The sequence below is a fragment of the Hemiscyllium ocellatum genome, chromosome 47, assembly GCF_020745735.1.
Source record: "Hemiscyllium ocellatum isolate sHemOce1 chromosome 47, sHemOce1.pat.X.cur, whole genome shotgun sequence".
Classification (NCBI taxonomy): Eukaryota; Metazoa; Chordata; class Chondrichthyes; order Orectolobiformes; family Hemiscylliidae; genus Hemiscyllium; species Hemiscyllium ocellatum.
Window position 1 is genome coordinate 10252473 of NC_083447.1, and position 17970 is coordinate 10270442.

The 17970-nt window shown below is 45.0% G+C and overlaps 1 protein-coding gene across 1 annotated transcript in view; it reads right to left on the bottom strand.

The window, feature by feature from the left end:
• Nucleotides 1-1097: 1097 nt before the first annotated feature.
• Nucleotides 1098-17970, bottom strand: part of rab4b (RAB4B, member RAS oncogene family) — a 42039-nt gene continuing 25166 nt past the window's right edge. Inside the window, exons 5-8 of the mRNA XM_060856242.1 lie at nt 17591-17745; nt 14436-14531; nt 12510-12670; nt 1098-10591 (exon numbers count right to left, since the gene is read on the bottom strand). Of these exons, the coding sequence (XP_060712225.1) occupies nt 12555-12670; nt 14436-14531; nt 17591-17745 (367 nt within the window). The 3' untranslated portion in view covers nt 1098-10591; nt 12510-12554. The remainder of the gene's footprint in view (nt 10592-12509; nt 12671-14435; nt 14532-17590; nt 17746-17970) is intronic.

A 17970-nucleotide genomic window follows, 5' to 3' on the forward strand; every position in this document is an offset into this window, starting at 1 on the left:
AATCTTTTCCTGCGCTTCTTAAAATGTTCACCTCTTCCAAAAAGAGACAGCCAGAATTGGGCACAGCACTCCATTTAAGGCCCAACAAATGTCTTGTAGCTGCTCATCATTACTTCCTTTCTCAGTTTATAAAACCTGGGCTCTCAGATGCCATTCTCTCCATGGGCCCTGACAACTTCAGTGATTTCCGTACCCCTCTTGGTCAGCCTTTCTTTCCTGCACCCTACAGAATTGTGCGCTTGCATGCAAATGACCTACTCTTGTTCTTCCTATCAAGTTGTTGCCTGGCTGGCAGGTTTACAATGCAGAGAAATGCCAACAGTTTGGGGAGGCCGAGGTGAGCATGAAGCATGAAATCCTGAGTGTGGAAGCAGGCCATTCGACCCATCGAGTCTGCATCGAGCTCCTGAAGAGAATCCCCCCCCACCAATAACCTTGCATTTCCCATGGACACCCTGGACACTACACGGCCAATCCACCCTAACCTGCTCATCTTTGGATTGTTGGAGGAAACCCACACAGACCGCGGGGAGAATATTCAAACTCCCGACGGCCCAAGGGGGGAAAGAATGAACCCAAACTCTTTCTCCAGGGTAGGGATTCTATGTTCCAGATTTGTTTAGTATGGCCACAATCCTAAGGCAATCCTCAGGGGTTGGTGGGCTAGAATTCCACAAGATTCCTTTGCCAGGACGACACTTTTGTCACCTTCAACCCAAGCCAGGAATGCAAGGTTATTCAGCACTCCTCAAATGAACTGAAAGGTTCCTTCCCCACACCCCACAAAAGGGTCAGTTGCCCTTCTGCCCTACCCGGTGGGTGGACCTCAGCGTGAGAGCGCAACTGTGCACGTGAGCGAGTGCACGAGAGAGAGCGAGCGAATGGTGCAAGACAGAGCAACGCCCTGTGAAAACACAGCAGGTAGCCTGGTAGGAAGTAGCTACAAGTTGGTCATGAAAACCAATCTGGGAACCAGAACATGCACAAGTGCTGTACGTGGGCCAAATGGTCTCTTTTACACACAGTAGGGATTCTAAGATTCTACCCAGTTTGTTATCTGCCTGCATGCACACAAAGACCAGAGCGAGGACACAGTACAAGGTATTTGTTGATATGTTTTAATTAAATCAATGACTTTGTTACAGGAATCTGGTACATCTGAGGCAACGTGCTGTTAAAAAAAAATTTGCAATTTATGTATGAATGTATGTATAAGCAAAAATAAATCCAAAAACAATTTAACACAAGGAATTATTGCAGATTCACTCTTTTCCTCGAATCACAGCAGTGCTATTCATTAGATTTTACAGCGCAGTCTCTGTACACATCAGGTTATTTATATTGAAGGCCATGGTACCCCCAAGAGGTTACTGCATTTTGCTTCCACTGTTAGTCATCCAGACTCATTGAGATCACGGTTGAGCCACCTGTGATTGCAGTGGAAGTTTCCAGAATGCCGCCACCCCCACATTTTATTACAATGATGGCAAGGAAAAGAGTTGGCGTAAACAAAGCGAGGGATGTCTCTTTTAAGTACATGTGCTCAAATTATTAAAAGCATCTTCAAAGTAACTTGCGTGGCTGAATTTCAGAGGGATGGTGGGAAGGCTGCTGGCCAATGTGTGTAACTTGGTGGCGATTAGTTTCCCTGACACCCCCACCATACGTCGAGGCCACAGAGACCAGATAGTTTGTCTTATTCACCCAGGATTGATCACTTAATCAGAGTTCCCAACCAACCCCCAGGAGTGTGGATCATCCTCTGGCCAATGAACGAACAGTATTTCCTGTACAGCTAGTTTCAGACTATAAGAAGGTTTGCACACACAGGGGTGGGATATGAGACAGTTTGTCGGGGGAGGGGAGAGAGGGGAGACACGCTATCATTGCGTCTAATGTGTACCACAGTATAAAGGGGGTAGGTTACCAGCAAGATTAGCCACGAGCTGAACTCTCAGGGTGAAAAGAGTTTTAAGATGCAGGTACACATACTCAAGGAGTGTCACTGGTGGGGGGCTGAGGCGTGTGTCTGCATGAGGTCTTTATCCCTCACCCAGTGACGGTGATGAACACAAACAGAACGGAAGAGCATAACTCCAGTCTCCAGGAGTAAGTAACTGCATGAGGCATCTTTCTGAGCACAGCAGCTGCCTTTGGACACCCAGAATGGAGACCCGCACCAATCGCTAGATTGATTTTAACAAACACTGCCCTCTGGGGAAGGGCGGGGAGAAGATGCTGAGTCTCATGTGTCACCACAGAAGAACCTTTCCCAACACGAAGTCTAACCTCACCTACTTGTACACACATGCAAGGCCAAACACCAAATAAAACAGGCCTACAGCTCAACAGGAATGCAAAGGGCACAGAAAACATCCTCAAATCATGCAGCTCCCACGACAGAAAGGGGAGTGTGGAAACAAACACACACAGGTTTCTATTCTGCATTCCCTGAACAGTACTGGAACACTGCCCTTGGATTTGGTTTGATGGGCACAGGGGAAAGCAATATCCCAGCGTATGCCCTCCCTGGCACACCTCAACAGCGCAGGACAGTTGGATCCTCTGCTTGACGGAGTTTCACACAAACAGAGCAAGAGGAGCAGTGGAACACTGATGCTCTTGACGTTATAGAGGGAGGAGAGACTGACACTCAAGCCTTTTGTGTGCCCCATGTTGCACTCCACACTGGCAAACTGCAATTGGGCGCTTTAAATAGAAAGCCAAAAACTTCAACACTGGCAACTTAGGACAGTGGAGAATACTGGAGCCATGGGACCCGTCTGTCAATCAGTCCTGTGCCACAAGAATCAAAGCCCAGGATGCAGGGGTACATCACGAGGTCTTTAAACTGAATAGCAAGTGAAACCCAGGACATGGAGTTGTTCTGAGGGGTTGGGGATGGTAAACAGGAATCCAGCTGTCCGAGGAGTTGGTAGGGGGGCACAAATTGCAGATCCAGATGCTGCAAGCACATCTGGATAACTCGACTGCAGCGTTCCCAGGAAGTACCCTCATCCAAACTGCATACTCTAGTGTGGTCAATGAGCAACCTTGCTCCTGTTCCAGCCAGGGGCCAGATTCCCGATGACATCCCACAAGATTGCGCCCTCATTTCTCCACCCTCTCCAGTGAAGACAGTGAGCAGAAGGTGGCAATGGGGAGAATGGGACACACAAAAAGCTCTATTTACACAATCCACTGCTCACCGATCAACGGTGGCTGGGGGAGAGAGAGAAGCAACTTACCTTTCCTCCATCTCTCTCAGCTGCACTGTGCCACAGCAGCTGGTCTCAGTGAGTGACTGACGGACATTAAAAGCTCCTCCACTTGGGCATACACAAGAAGCTAGCCTCGTTGGGCTAAATGAAGTCCTTTCACTTGCTGCTTTGTGACTAATCACTTTCCTCTCCCATCACACTCTAATATCACGACCAGCCACCCCACCAAACCAAACTTGCACTACCAAGGAGGCAACAGGCAAGCGAGCTCAGTATCAGGGAACATGTAATAGAGGGATACAGGCAAAGGGTTGTTGCTATGGGAGTTAGGATGCAATGATAGCTTAGGACTCTGCAAAATTCACAAAGAGGTAAAAGAGTAGAGAAGTGAATGCTCAAGGCATGAGTGTGACCACATGGGCCTGTTTGGGTGGTCTGAGAACTCGTGACCCCACCCCCTCCACCATAAATTGCTCCCCCTCCCCGTTTACTTTGAGTGGTCCTGGGTTAAAGGAAGTGTCAGGGTCTTTCACTGACGCTCATTCATTTGAGCAGCTGTGTCAGGAATGAATCACATCGGCTGCAGGGTTGGACGGAAAGGGTAAGCTACTGTCACCAAGACCTCCGACCTCGACAAGGTGAGGAGGAGCTGGGTCTATTGGAAGGACGGTGCAACGAGAAACAGCCGATGAGAACTGTACAATGCAGCGGATTTACAGCACCCACCCGTGAATTAATCGGAGTGTCAGCAAAATGAAAGCCTCAAGTGCTCTGCTACCCAGTTCGATTTAGAGCTCAGGTAGCCTGGATTTAACACCTCTTCCTTCAAATGAACACAAACACTCGAGGAGCAGTTTATAATCACAGAACAACCAAAAACATACACAGAAATAAATAACATTGACCAAAAAAAAAGCAGCATAAAACACAGGAGGCAGAGTCAAAAACCTGACCTATTTACAGAGCAAAACTGGGCTTCAAATATACATACTGGCCATTAAGACAACTGCAAAAATTGCCTCATTCATAGCATTTTAAAAAATAAAATAATTCATGGGGTACGCAGCACGAGTAGAACTAGAGAGAGTCGGTGCTGTTTGCTACTCCAGAGACTTGGGCTTCATAATGGGTGTAAGGATCCAGTGTTTAGGCTTTCATGTAAGTAAAGACCGATATAACACAGGAGGGGGCACTGGGGTGGCAAATCACCTGAGCAATCAGTGGCAGCTCTCCTCTGGGTGTGGCTGTGGCTGGGATAGATTCCTTCCAGTGCTCAAACAGGAAATGAACACAGCTTTGAGATACCCCAGCAATATCCTCTGCCCCATACTCACTGTAATTCTGGAACAAAGGCTGAAAGGTGTTGGGCTGTCATAGTAACGCTATCACTCGTGTCTGACCAGAGTGAACCAGCTGGCTGCTCGCTCACTGCGGTGCCATCCAGTTCCTTTTTGTTTTGAAAAAAGGAAAGGGAATAAAGCAAACCAGCATCACCACGCTTAGTGCCAGAGTCAACACCCCAGCCCTGAGTGACTGTCGATAACGTCGATGGGAGATCACATCTACACTGTATTACCTACAAAATTATAGGGAAACACGCTCGCTCACTCTCAGCCATCAAACAAACCATGTGACTAATAAGTGGAACATAACTGCATGTCAATTAAAGGGGCACAAAGACTTCAGAAAGCAGCACATGCAGAACTTAGGTTAGGAGAACTGACAGTTATGTTGGTTAGGCCAACTGCACTTTCTGGTGTAACCATGGTTTCTGCATTGTGCAATGGGTTGACACAACTACTCTAACACCTGCAGGGCAATGAGGAAATCAGCATGCACCCAAACTCACCAACAAAACAAAATAATGACAGCTTACAGACAATACAGTGCAGCTTTAGGAAGAAAGTTAGTGGTGTGGCCTGGGGCAAGACATGCTCACCACGCAAACGGGTACATTTCCCTCCCGCACTCTCCCTTTCCCAGTTATAGAGACTATTATAAGAAATACAGCACTTTGCAGCCCCTCAGCATTGAGCCCCACTCTCCCCACCTTTCCTCCCCAGCAACATATCCTTTCTCCCCAGGGCTCACCACAAAACTGAGACACAGCCTTCCAGCTGACCACATGGCCCACACATCTGGAGTGGAGGGTTGGATTAAGCGGGCCTTCACCTAAACACACCCACTGCAAGACATTCTCGCTGCTTCAAATGTTTTAAGTGCAAAGCTTTAAAAGTTTCCCGATAGTTTGCTAGGGGATCAGACCCTCAACAAGATGAGTATTCCAGTGACACGCTACAGACACAGTGCAAAAATCAATCAGTCCAGTGGATGGTCCAGTACACAGGCTTTGAACCAGCATTAATCGGTTTGGTGGTTGGAGTGAGGGTGGGAGAAAATGACTTCTGATAAGTGTTAAAATGACTGGACAGTGGATGCAACCCGAAGGCACATGAAGAAACGGCATGGGGCAAACCTGGCAAGGAGTATATCAATGATATTCGAACATTACTGACTGCATCAGGCACAACTGGGGGAGAACAGTACCTGGTATTCAGAAAAAGGGGAAAAAAAACCAATAGATTTTAAAAACGAAGGGCCACTCATGTTATACATTTGTTAGATACAATTCCAAGTGTAAGAAAATCTAAAAGGTTTTCAAAGCTGAGCATCTCAGTCCGATGACTGAAGAGAGAGGGAGGGGTAAACACAAGCAAGATTGTTTTTAATGTTAAGGAAACTGTTGCTGCTACTAGTTATCCAAAGATTCCATTTTGATCCCATTCCTGTGCCTCATCCAACCCCACGAGTGAGGGACAGAGGAGGAGTGATCGGTTGCATTTTTATTCAAGAGAAGCAAGTGCACAGAAGGTGCGCAGAGAGATGTCAGGTAGCAGAGGAAAGGAAAAGAACTGGCAGCTTCTCTTTGGTTATGGTGGATTTTAAAAAATGCCACTTACAAAGGATTGGGGGAAGGCTCCTGGTTAATGATAAAAGGGAGCCAGCCTTCCATTTAAATGGGCTCATGAAAACCCAAGGAAAACGTTTTGTGTTAAGATCCATCAGTGGGTTTAAAATAGGGCAGTGAGCCATTCATCAACTGACCAGCAGGCTAAGACCTACCCACACACAGCTGCGACAGGGAGCCGAGTCCAGGGGACAGAGTTGCTAACTTGGTTCTGCACATCAAAGTGGTGGAATGACAAAACATTACTGCCGGCTGCTGCAGGAAGGCCAACAGACTCCGATGTTTGAGAAAGCCTCCTCAAATTATAGCAACAGAACAACAAGTGCAGCTTTTCCACAGCTTTGGGATCACACCCCAGAAAACTGAAAGCCTACAGAGCTGAAAGAAATGCCAAGCATCCAGTTGTACCAGCTTGTACAGTAGTGGTGCCAGCTTTCTGGTGATGGCCACTGACCCAGAGCATAGCCCAATACCCAATTCTGGGCAGAGTGCAATATCCAGTGAGGGTCATGTTTGCTATTCCTACTTGGCAAACACATGCTTTCAATTGTTCTTACTGGAAACCTGTTACTTCAGAGAAAAATACCTTTGCACAATTACAGAAAACAAGGCAATGGCAATGCCATTCACACAAATAAGGGGCCCTTTCTCCAAGGGGAGCTGGCACAGAATTCCTGTGCTCTTTGTAAAGGGGAAGCAGGTGGAGTGACAGGGAATCTTGCCCAACTACCACCACTGGTGCCTCCATTGCTGAAGGTCAAAGTTCAGATGGAGAAGCAGGCCAAAGGGCACAGAGGAAGGTCACCTGATGAACCTCAGCAGCGCCAGCTGGCTTGCTATGCCTCGACAGAGCTGGGCACCATGTAGGGTCTGCGCCACCAAATACGGCCTGTGTGAACCAATTCTGCAACATACTAGAGGGTCAAGCGATTTCATAAACCGGAAGTCTAGAACTGCGGTTTAATCATTATCCTAACCCCTGATGCGTTTTTAGCATTCTGAAATCATCTCACATTTGCCTCATTTGTATTTTGCCAATAGGGGGGGTTTAAACTCTGGAATATCTCTATCCAACATTAACACAAGGGTTTCCTTATTTGACCACAATAACCGCCAATGCCAGTTGCAGAGGTTTGTGTGGAACGGATCCACACGATAAGCCAAGACCAACTGAATCAAGTTTAAGCTGGGCAGTTTCACTGAGGAAACAGTATTCTGTTTTACAGCAATCGTACTTTGAATAAACCACTACATATTAAAGTGTGCACGTGTGTGGAGAAACAGGTTCATTGTACAATAATGTCCTCACCAGTCATTCACACATTACTCCCCCAGTGTGCTGCAACTGGCTTCAACTCCAAGTATCACCTTTTCTTTACACACACGAATATGGCAAACCAACATGTTCCTAATGAAGGGCAATTACAACAACACAACAAACACAAGCCCAGAGTTTTACAACAGGCAATGTTTCTCTCCTGTATATATTTATAAAACCTTCTTTATTCACCTCCATCACTGTAGGAAACATAGCTGGGGTTTTAATCGTCAGAACGTTTGAGCAAAGCCAGCATGGTAAGATGAGTTCAGAGTCAAGCTCAAGCTCCTTTTCAATGGGTCGACTTTGGTTCGAGTCCGGCTCAGGCCGAGTCTGCTGTAAACTAGGAAACTAATCTCAACCGCATCGGGTTCAGACGAGTGGAACGTGCTGCAGCTGGTGAGAACTCAAGTCAGATCAGGTCGAGCTGAGGGCAGCTCTATATGGTGGGATTAGATAGGAATTTTTTTGTAAAGTTGTAAAACAGTACTGTATGGAATAGAGTCATACAGGATGCTAGACATCGGGGAGCAGCACAGTTCTGTAGAACTTCGGCATACTTATTGAATTTCAACTCTCATTAGCTCAAACGTGATATCCTGACCAAGGTCCAGCACTTGATGTATTGCTCTACTGGGGAAAGCATTAGGGACAGATAAATGATAGGGCAAGACTGTAATCAAGAAGCATCACACTACAGTTCAATTGTTGATGTTCCCTACCTGGGAAGGAGTATAATTGCTCTATGAGCAAGGGTCAGAAACAAACGAGGACATTAAGTTAAAGGTGATCTTGGAAAGAACGAGAAGGGCATCTGCAAAACATCAATCAGTGAATGTGCAAACAATACAGGCAAAAAGTTGTCAGTACATATATCCCCAATCTCAAAGGTGACCTTGGGTTGAGGTGGAGGGAATTACTAGCACAGTCAAGTTTAAGCCTGCTGTTTGCAAACTGAGGACACAGCGCATAGTGATCAGGTGCAGGAACTCCAGCTCGCAGTACAGACCAACTGTTCAGACAAGAGTTGATAGGACCTTGGTTCTGCCTGATTAATAGCTCATGAATCTACTAATTGGGAGTGCAGATATATTTACAGCTCCAGCCTGCTGTTCACTGCTGTCTCAGAACCCATGCAGGCCATATTGTTACTGTGGTAGAGTTTTGAGAGAAATGGCCTGATAAATGAAATGTCAATGATGGAGGGTGTTTTTTTTCCAGGGCGGGGTATTTGGGAGACTATTTGGATTGATACATCGAGGGCTGATGCAACGTGACCATTGCATCAAAGTCACAACCATTACAAAACTTCCTTTGAAACACGAGCCTATTATTCAATCCAGAAGCAGGAATATTATTCAAGGAACAATCAGGCTCACATTGACGTCTGAAAGGAACTTACAGCAATGGCAATTCTTTGTCCGGTTGGGATGGACGGGTGGGGAGGGACAGACAGAGAGAGATGTATGATAGGTGGTGCAACAGCTCTCAAAGCAAAAGCTGGACCCAAATCTGCCACTTTGCACATCCTGAGGCTGCTTTGGTCCCAGTGGACAGAATCTTTCCATCAGCTTTGGGCTCAATAACTTGATGAATCAAAATTTACTCAGTCAGTTGCTTTCTTGGCTTAGGTTAATGCTCCAAGGTTTAACAGCACAGTAAAAGGAGTTACAAACATTGCATTAGCTGTAGGGTACCAAGGTGACTTCCTTTTAAATGCATTAAATATTTAGACTGGGTTACCAAAGCATTTGACCAGCTGGCATTTTATGAGGGGGAATGAGGCGGCACAGGAAAGGGATTCACCTCCAATGACCCAGACAGGAAATGAGTGGTGGTAGGGTTTAACCCCCTGATACCAGAACAGCAACAGGATCTGGAACTTCTAGCTTCCGTTTGTAACCAAAGTCAGGAAAGGAAGACAACACAACACAGGAGGGAGTGAAGATGGGCACTCCCCTCACCCGAGTTCTCTGCTCAAACTGCAACCCTCTCCACGAACACCTGCCCCTAAGTCGGAAACACTTTTTCCCATCCCAAAAAAAAGGTGGGAATCTGGAACACTATCCTCACAAGGCTGTGGATGCTGGGTCAATCAAAACCAAAGAGTGACTATCAGATTTTTGTTGCGTAGAAGCTTGGAGGGACGTGGAACAAAGGCAGCTAAATAGATCTACAGTCTGGGCCAGCTATAATCTAACGGCATTGTGAAGCAGGCTTGAGGGGAAGAGTGGACTATCTCTGGCTCTGTATTCTCCTAAACTCCCTCACGAGGCATGGAGAGGGTAATGGAGTGAGGCAGAAGTAAAGGGAATACCGAGAGACCGGTTGCAAAACTCTCCAGAGAAAATGCACTGTTACTCCTACATATAAGTCAAGTGAAATGTCAAGAGACAATCAAGATAGCTTGAGGTGAGGGAAGGAGTATTGTAGATTAGGAGGCAGGCAACTAAAACACAAAACCAGAACAGGCTTTGGTGATTGAAGTAAGAGCAAACGGACCAGTCATCCAGTGCAAAAAGGAGGTGTTGACCAACACTGGACACAGACTGGGACCAAATGAACATGTTCCTGGTTAAGAAAGTTAAATTAAAAGTTATATTGAGCCAGTAGCATTATGGTTATGTTATATGGGAAATTATGGATTCTATATACAAAAGCCACTTTTGAATAATCAACATACTCAGTGGCAGTGATGAATACAGTCTATTGCACAGAGTCGGCCAATATGCTATGAATTGACTATCACTTCACAAACAAAAAGCCCAACGAGAGATCAATTGTTTCACATCATCTCATGTGCACTTTCAACTTTGTTTTATAAAGCAGAAATTATATGTTCCTCTTTGCACCCTGTGTAGTTACGTGGCTAGGAAGGTCAACTGAAAGGAATACAGTTATATAAAACATTGGAATTGTAAGGATAGCTCACTAAACAGGCAGATGACACACATTATATTGTACAGGTAGGAGCTCTGGATCATTAGACCTCAAGGCAAGGCACCAACCCCCAGAAAAATATGCCAAGGCCAGTGCTTCATCCTCTGGTTCTAAAGTTTCCATCAAACTGATTGAGTTGTAGCACTATTGAAGAGAAGAAAATGAAGTCAGAGGCATTGACACGTAAACTGCAAAAGCTTCCTTTCTCAAGCTTCTGAAACACTTGTAAAATGTAGTAAATAAATAATAATGTACATACATGTATTAACATATTTAATAATTAATCATACTCTATTAATGTATTTGCATAACTATGTGACAGGCAACAAGTATTTAATGTATGACTCTAAAACATCCTAAAACATGGCTGGGCCAGCATTTACTGCTCATCCGCCTTGAGAAGGTGAAGAGTTGCCTTTTTGAACCGTTGCAGTCCATTTGGTACAGGTACATCCAGAGTGGTGTTCGCAACGTCAATACTGCGTCCTCTACACTGTCCCCATTACTGCATGACAGGTACAGCACTGGGCTAGACACCCAGAGTAAAGTACCCTCTATTCTTTTAAAATTAAAATGTAAATAAATCTCCCGCAATACTGATTCCGTCAAACTCTCCCAGGACAGAGGCAGAAGCATAGAGTCACAGAACCTTACAGTGTGGAAGTAGGGAATTTGACCCATCAAGTCTGCAGTGGCCATCTGAAGAGTATCCCATCCAGACACACTTCCCTTCCCTATCCCTGTAACCTTGCATTTCCTATGGCTAATTCACCTAACCAGGGGCAATTTAACATGGCCAATCCACGAAACCTGTATATGTTTAGACTGTGGGAGGAAACTGGAGCACTCAGAGGAAACCCAACAGCATAAGGATAGATACAGAATAGAGCTCTGTCTACACTATCCCCAAACGCTTGCAGGTCAGTAGCAATGTGGGGTTAGATACACAGAATAAACCACTTTATAATGTTCACAAATGTGTCTCAGCTTCAACTTCAGAACAAGCCACCTATTATTTAACCGTCATTTCTGTCAGTTGTTATTTCAATCGGACTTGCGTTGGTGGGCTCAGTGCAGTAGACTATTTCTCCACCGTATTCAGTAACAAAATGACACCATCTTCTCTTCTGGCTCTCAAAAACGACAATTCGCTCCACAATAATGATTTTGTGCTGTTGGGGGACACGGACACAGACACAGGAACTTCACACATGACCCTTATGACTGGGTTGAAAGATGGCACTCCATGAACCATTTCAGGATTTAAATCCAGCTTTCTGGCAAAGTGCCAAAGTACAGGAGATGACCATTCAACGCCAGAGTTTGATCTGCCTTTAGGCAATTGGTTATTTTCACCTACCTTAATATCATTCTGTAATAAAAGCCCATCAATCTCAGTTTGCAATTGTAAAATGACCCATTCCACCAGTTTCTTTATTTGGGACCGTGGTGGGAAGCAGTGTTCAGATTTTCATTATCCTTTAATGTGAAGAAGTGCTTTCTTACATCACGGCTGCACTGAATGGTTTAAGTCTAAGGTTACGGACTTTTGCTCAAAGGAAATGGATTTCTTTGTATCGTCCCCGGTGGCTCAGTGGTTAGCACTCCTGCCTCACAGCGCCAGGATCCAGATTCAATTCCTGTCTCGGGCAACTGTCTGCGTGGAGTTTGCACCTTCTCCCCGTGTCTGCATGGGTTTCCTCCGGGTGCTCTGGTTTCCTCCTACAGTCTAAAGATGTGCAGGTTAGGTGAATTGGCCATGCTAAATTGCCCATAGTGTTAGGGGTAAACGTAGGGGGAATAGGTCTGGGACGGTTGCTCTTCGGAGGGTCGGTGTGTATTTATTGGGCCGAAGGGCTTGTTTCCACACTGTAGGGAATCTAATCTAATCCCATTAAATCACCTTAGCTAATTCAGTTTAAGTTCATAGGCTTCTATACTCACAGGTACTCAAGACTAGTCTGTGTAATCTGTTTAACAATTTAACCTCACTAGTAGCCAGTCCCACTCTTGTGATCCCCCATGCCGAGAGAAGTCTTTACCAAGCGCTTAGTAAACTCACCTCCATTTTTGTGAGCTCTGCAGCATCAGGTCCCTGCCACTGTGCCTAGCAGTTGCACTGTTGTTTGTTTTGTGTCTGCATACCTCTAGGCTGCCGCAGTTGGCGTAACGAGGCATCACCATACTGGATTCCTGAGCCCATGCGCTCAGGGTCAAGCTCACCTGGAGGTTTGCAAAAACAGAAAAGATCAGTTTTCTCTTCCTCCTCTTTTAGAGAGCTGTTGTGTTCACCACACAGAACATGTGTAAACAACCTGATCAACTCCAGCACAAACGATTGGGGTAACTTGCCTTTAACAGAGAAATAGACAACCACAAGCTCAACTTGGGTTAAATGTATCACCCAATAGAATAGACCCACTAGCTGTGCAGAGTTAGTTATTTTCAGACTACATAGTAGTCAGGCATCTGGTCACAGTGTTGCTGGGCTAGAAAGGGGCAGTGCTCTCATTCCTCAAACAAAAATAGAAGTTGGAGAAACTCAGCGGGTCTGGCAGCACCTAGAGAAAGAAAGCAGAGTTAGTGTTGAGACAGAAGTGACTCCTCCAAACCAACTGGTCGCAGAACTGGATTATGCGACCAAACGTTACATGCACGTGTGTTAGTTCTCTTACTTAGTAACATGCGAAGGAATGGTCACTTGTGGGTTCAGTCAATTTTCAGTGACAGGAGGGGTTTATGGAAATGAAGACGACTGCATAGCAGCACGAGAATTGACTCATTTCCAATGCTTTCTGACAGTTAGCAAACCAGAATGGCTGGACAGCAGATCCAGAGGAGTAGTCATCCAGGTAAACTAATCCTGATGGTGTCAATATACCAAGAACAGTGAGGAGACCCCAAGGCTCTGAACCTCACCAAAACATCACCCCTTTAACAACCTAACAATATGCTGCATCAGAAAGACAGTATATCATCTTGCTGGTTTATTAAATACAATTAAAGGGCATTTGTGTTTATACCGCATCCTCACTCCCCTCCAACTTTGAAAGATCTAATCGCCTATTTATTTTAAATTCATAATCATCACTCGTGCCTTTCAAACAATGTCTGACATTCAGCCACTGAAGGAAATATTATGACAGGTGAAAAAAGGTTTGAACAAAGATAGATCTTATGAACTACTTCAAGACTGGAAGGATGAGAGAGAAACCAAAGGTTGGAATTGAAGTGAATCAAGAATGCAAGAAAACCCAGACACAGAATTCCTCAATGGCCTCATTCCACTATCACAAGGATGAGAATTTTAAAATTAAGCTTGCCAATGGAGGATAGCAAGCACAGAGGACAAAGTTAAGTTAGGATGTGGGCAGATTTTTGGCTGAGCTCAAGTTTAGAGGATAGAAGATGGAAAGCCAGATAGGAAATCAGTGGAACTTTGGTTTCACATGAATTCCCCTGAATCACAGTGCCACAGAGCCATTTTGCCACTGTGTTTAGAGAACAAGGATGTGGTGGGATTGCACCACTGTTTCAAGATTGTACCGTGGCATCTTTAACAAGTCACTACAGCTGGAAGATCTAGTCTCAGCAAAAATTACGAACCTCTCTCTCTTTTTAATTAAGGGTTCAGCTGGAGAAAAGCAAGAGAAGTCTTTTACCATGCAAGAACTGGATCAGACATAATGGGAGCAGTCAGTAGTCAGATACATTATACACACTATAAATTGTTACTAGTCAGGAACCACAAACAGATTATTTACACCTGGATATCAGGTGACATTTGACTGCAATGCTTGCCACGATTGAACAACATACCAACATCTGGCATCTGATCTAACAAGAAAAGAACGACCACTTTTGAGTAAGTGTGGTCCATTACTGCTCTTCGGCAAAGCCAAAGAAGGAGAAAGTGGAATCAGAAATAACTGATTTATCAGCAGGTTAAAATAATGGAGAAAAAAAACATGTCATTAAGTTATTTTACCTGATTCGATTTTATTTAAAATGGTCCGAGCACACTTCAGAAATGCTTCTTCCACGTTTTCTCCAGTCAGCGCACTGGTTTCCAGAAACATCAGCTCTGCATCAGGAAACACAACCTTGAGAGTCAGAGTCATACAGCAAGGAAACAGACGCCAGGCTCCACCCAGCCCTGACACTCTCTCCAAAGGTTCTGTGCACGCAGCTGGTACCAATGTATCTGAAAACAGCTTCAATTCGGGGAGGGGATGGTTACAGTGTAATTGGATGAGCAATCCAGAGACCCAGGCTAATAAGAACACAAACAGGAACAGGAGGCCATTCAACCCATCAAGTCTACTTCACCGTTCACTGAGATCATGGCTGATCTCCCACCACCATTCTCCCGCACTATCTCCATTTCCCTCAATGTTTTTAAGATGACGAAATTTATTGATTTCAGTCTTGAATATTCTCAATAATAGACCTTGTACAGCACAGAATTCCAAAGATGCACAACCAGTGAAGAAATCTCATTCGTTCTCAAACGACATGTCCCTTATTCTGAGAGTGTGCCCTTGATTTGAGACATCCCCAGGCAGGAGATGCATCCTTCCCAAATCAACATTGCTAAATCCTGTAAGACATTTGTACATTAGAACAGTGTTTGAATGAGGTCACCTCACTCTTCCAGATGCCAAAGAACAAAAAAGTACCCTTACCAGACCCACCTTGGATCTTATACATTCCAATCAAGCGCTCCCAATTCTAGCAGAAACGAGCAGAGACTGTCTAATCTATCCTCATAAATCACCTGCTCATTCCAAGTATCCATCTCAAAGATGAAGAAAACCAGTGCAGACAATAGAAGGCTGAATGTAACCATTTTACAGTAGTAATTTAATAATGGACTATCAACATCTTTCATTGATTTCTGTTTACTTCTGCAATCAGCAGAGTTACAGGATGGCCCAATGGTCAGTGGTTAGCACTGCTGTCTCTCAGCACCAGGAACCCGGGTTTAATTCCACCTTCAGGCAACTGACTGTGTGGAGTTTGCACATTCTCCCGGTGTCTGTGTGGGTTTCCTCTGGGTGTTCCGGTTTCCTCCCATAGTCCAAAGATGTACAGGTTAGGTAAATTGGTCATGCAAAATTATGGGTTAGGGTCATTAGTCAGGGTAAATGTAGAGTAATAGGATAGGTGAATGGGTCCAGTTGAGATACTCTTCAGAGGGTCAGTGTGGACATGTTGGGCCAAAAGGCCTGTTTCCACATTGTAGGGATTCTATGATCTACGATTCCTCTGGTTCGAGGCATTTAATCACACCCATTGTTCCCCTCTATTTACTTTGCTAGCTAGATTAGATTCACTAGTGTGGAAACAGGCCCTTCAGCCCAACCATTCCACACTAACCCTCTGAAGAGTAGCCCAACCAGACTCATTTCCCTCTGACTTATGCACCTAATACATGGCCAATCCACCCTGACCCGCACATCTTTGGACTGTGGGAGGAAACCAGAGCACCCGGAGGAAACCCACGCAGACACGGGGAGAATGTGCAAACTCCACACAGTCGCCAGAGGCTGGAATTGAACCTGGATCCCTGGTGCTGTGAGGCAGCAGTGCTAACCACTGAGCCACCGTGCCACCTCTCCTCCAAAAACTCCAAGAAGTTTGTTGAGCTTGACTTCCGTTTCATAATCCCATGCTGACTCTTGCCAACCTTACCATTTTTATCTTTTTGTTGTGGTTCTAGCATTTTCCTGACAATTGATGTCAGGCTAATGGGGTCTGCATTTCCCTGCTTCCACATGGTTGTCACCTTCAAAGCTGCTGGCATCGCTCCAACAAGTCTACAGAGCTTTGAATAATGTTCTTAACGGGGGCACGGTCTTAAATGTTTTCATGGCAGCTGGAGAATTTTAAATTTAGTCAATAAATTTGGAATTGAAAATTAGCCTTGGTAATGGTAACCATAAAAACTGTCGATTGTTATAAAAAGCCATCTGCTTTATTAGGGGAAGGACATCAGCTGTTCAGACTCATTTGGTCTACATGGGAATCCAGAAACTGCCCAGTCAGTCAGAGTTCACAAGGGGCAATCAGGGATAGGAAACGGATACTGGCTTTGCTGGCAATCCTCACATCCTATTAAAACAAATTCCCAAAGAAACAATTCTCTCACAGATGCAAACTGACTAATCTTTCACTGAACAGAGTGGTTTGACTTCTGGGACTGAAAGATGCTTCTGCATAGGGCGATAAAGATTTAGTTTTTACTCACTGTGCGTCTCTTGGTGGCAGGCTTGCACAGGGCTGAGGAGATGAATGCCTGGAATGGCAGCCCCCACTGTCATCCATTCAGCCCACGGTACAAGTTTGGAACTATCAAATTCATAGAAGCATACATCTCCTCTCTCTCTCTTTGGTTTCACAAGGGTCTGCATATCAATACTCTTCACCTACGTACCCAATTCTCTTTTGAAAGACACTATTTCTATCACCCTTTCAGGCAGTGTGTTGGGGAATAGCCCCTGGGCCAGAGGAAAACAAAAGGGATTGGTGGCTAGCATCCAGACTAGTATGGCCAAGGTTTTGGAGATCATGGACCCATATTTAGATCTCCGTTCTTAACCCAGCTACCATAACCAACGTCCATATCTCTAGATTAGCAAAACTTAAAACTCAAAGACAGGGTGCAGATTTTGTTCCTTTATTGGGATGGCAGCTTTGGTCATGTATTTACTTTTCCTCCCCCACCTGATCAGGAATTTTCCAGTGCTCCCATGTTCTACTGCTGATCGGAGCCAGGACAAAAACAAATGCTTTGAACAGATGCCATAAAATACCCATCATGATTACAAACCCCCAACAGATCAGTAGTTAATGACTGATGCTGGAACAGTGACTTTGTGGACACTGAATGAAGCCAGGATAAAGCTCAACTGAGATGCTTGCAACCACTGAAGAATGTCCTTTGGGTAAAGAGTGCTTGCGTGAGAAAGGATGAAAATCAACGGCTGGGATAGAACAAAATTTGATCCTTACAAAAGCTTTTCTGCTCTGTCACAGGTTCCTCCAAATGGCAGGTCTTGGCTTAGCCAGATTAAAACCATCCTGACTGATAAAGGGTAAAACCAAAAACAAAGTGTTCAGCTTGACCGGGTAGATAGTTACCATTTTCTTGTGCAAAGCGAGACGCCTCCAAGAACGTGACCTCTCGATCTGCATCCAAGTCCTTCTTGTTCCCGCAGAGAATGATCACGATATTGGGACTGGCAAGCGTCCGGGCGTCCGTCAGCCAGTTTGTGAGCGCGTTGTAAGTCTCACGGCTTCACAGAAGGAGGAAACAAAGGCCATCAGTTACATTTACTTTCAATGAATAGCAGAACACGAGTGCCTTAATGGCCTCGTCTTTTCCCCCCCTCTACTTTACAAGTGTGGAATCACTGTTTAACTTCACCAGTTCAGAAAAGGTCGGTGCAGATGCCAGAACAACTGGTCTATTTTGTTCACCTTTCTACTAAAACCAACAGTCTTGTCATCACAGCACTTAA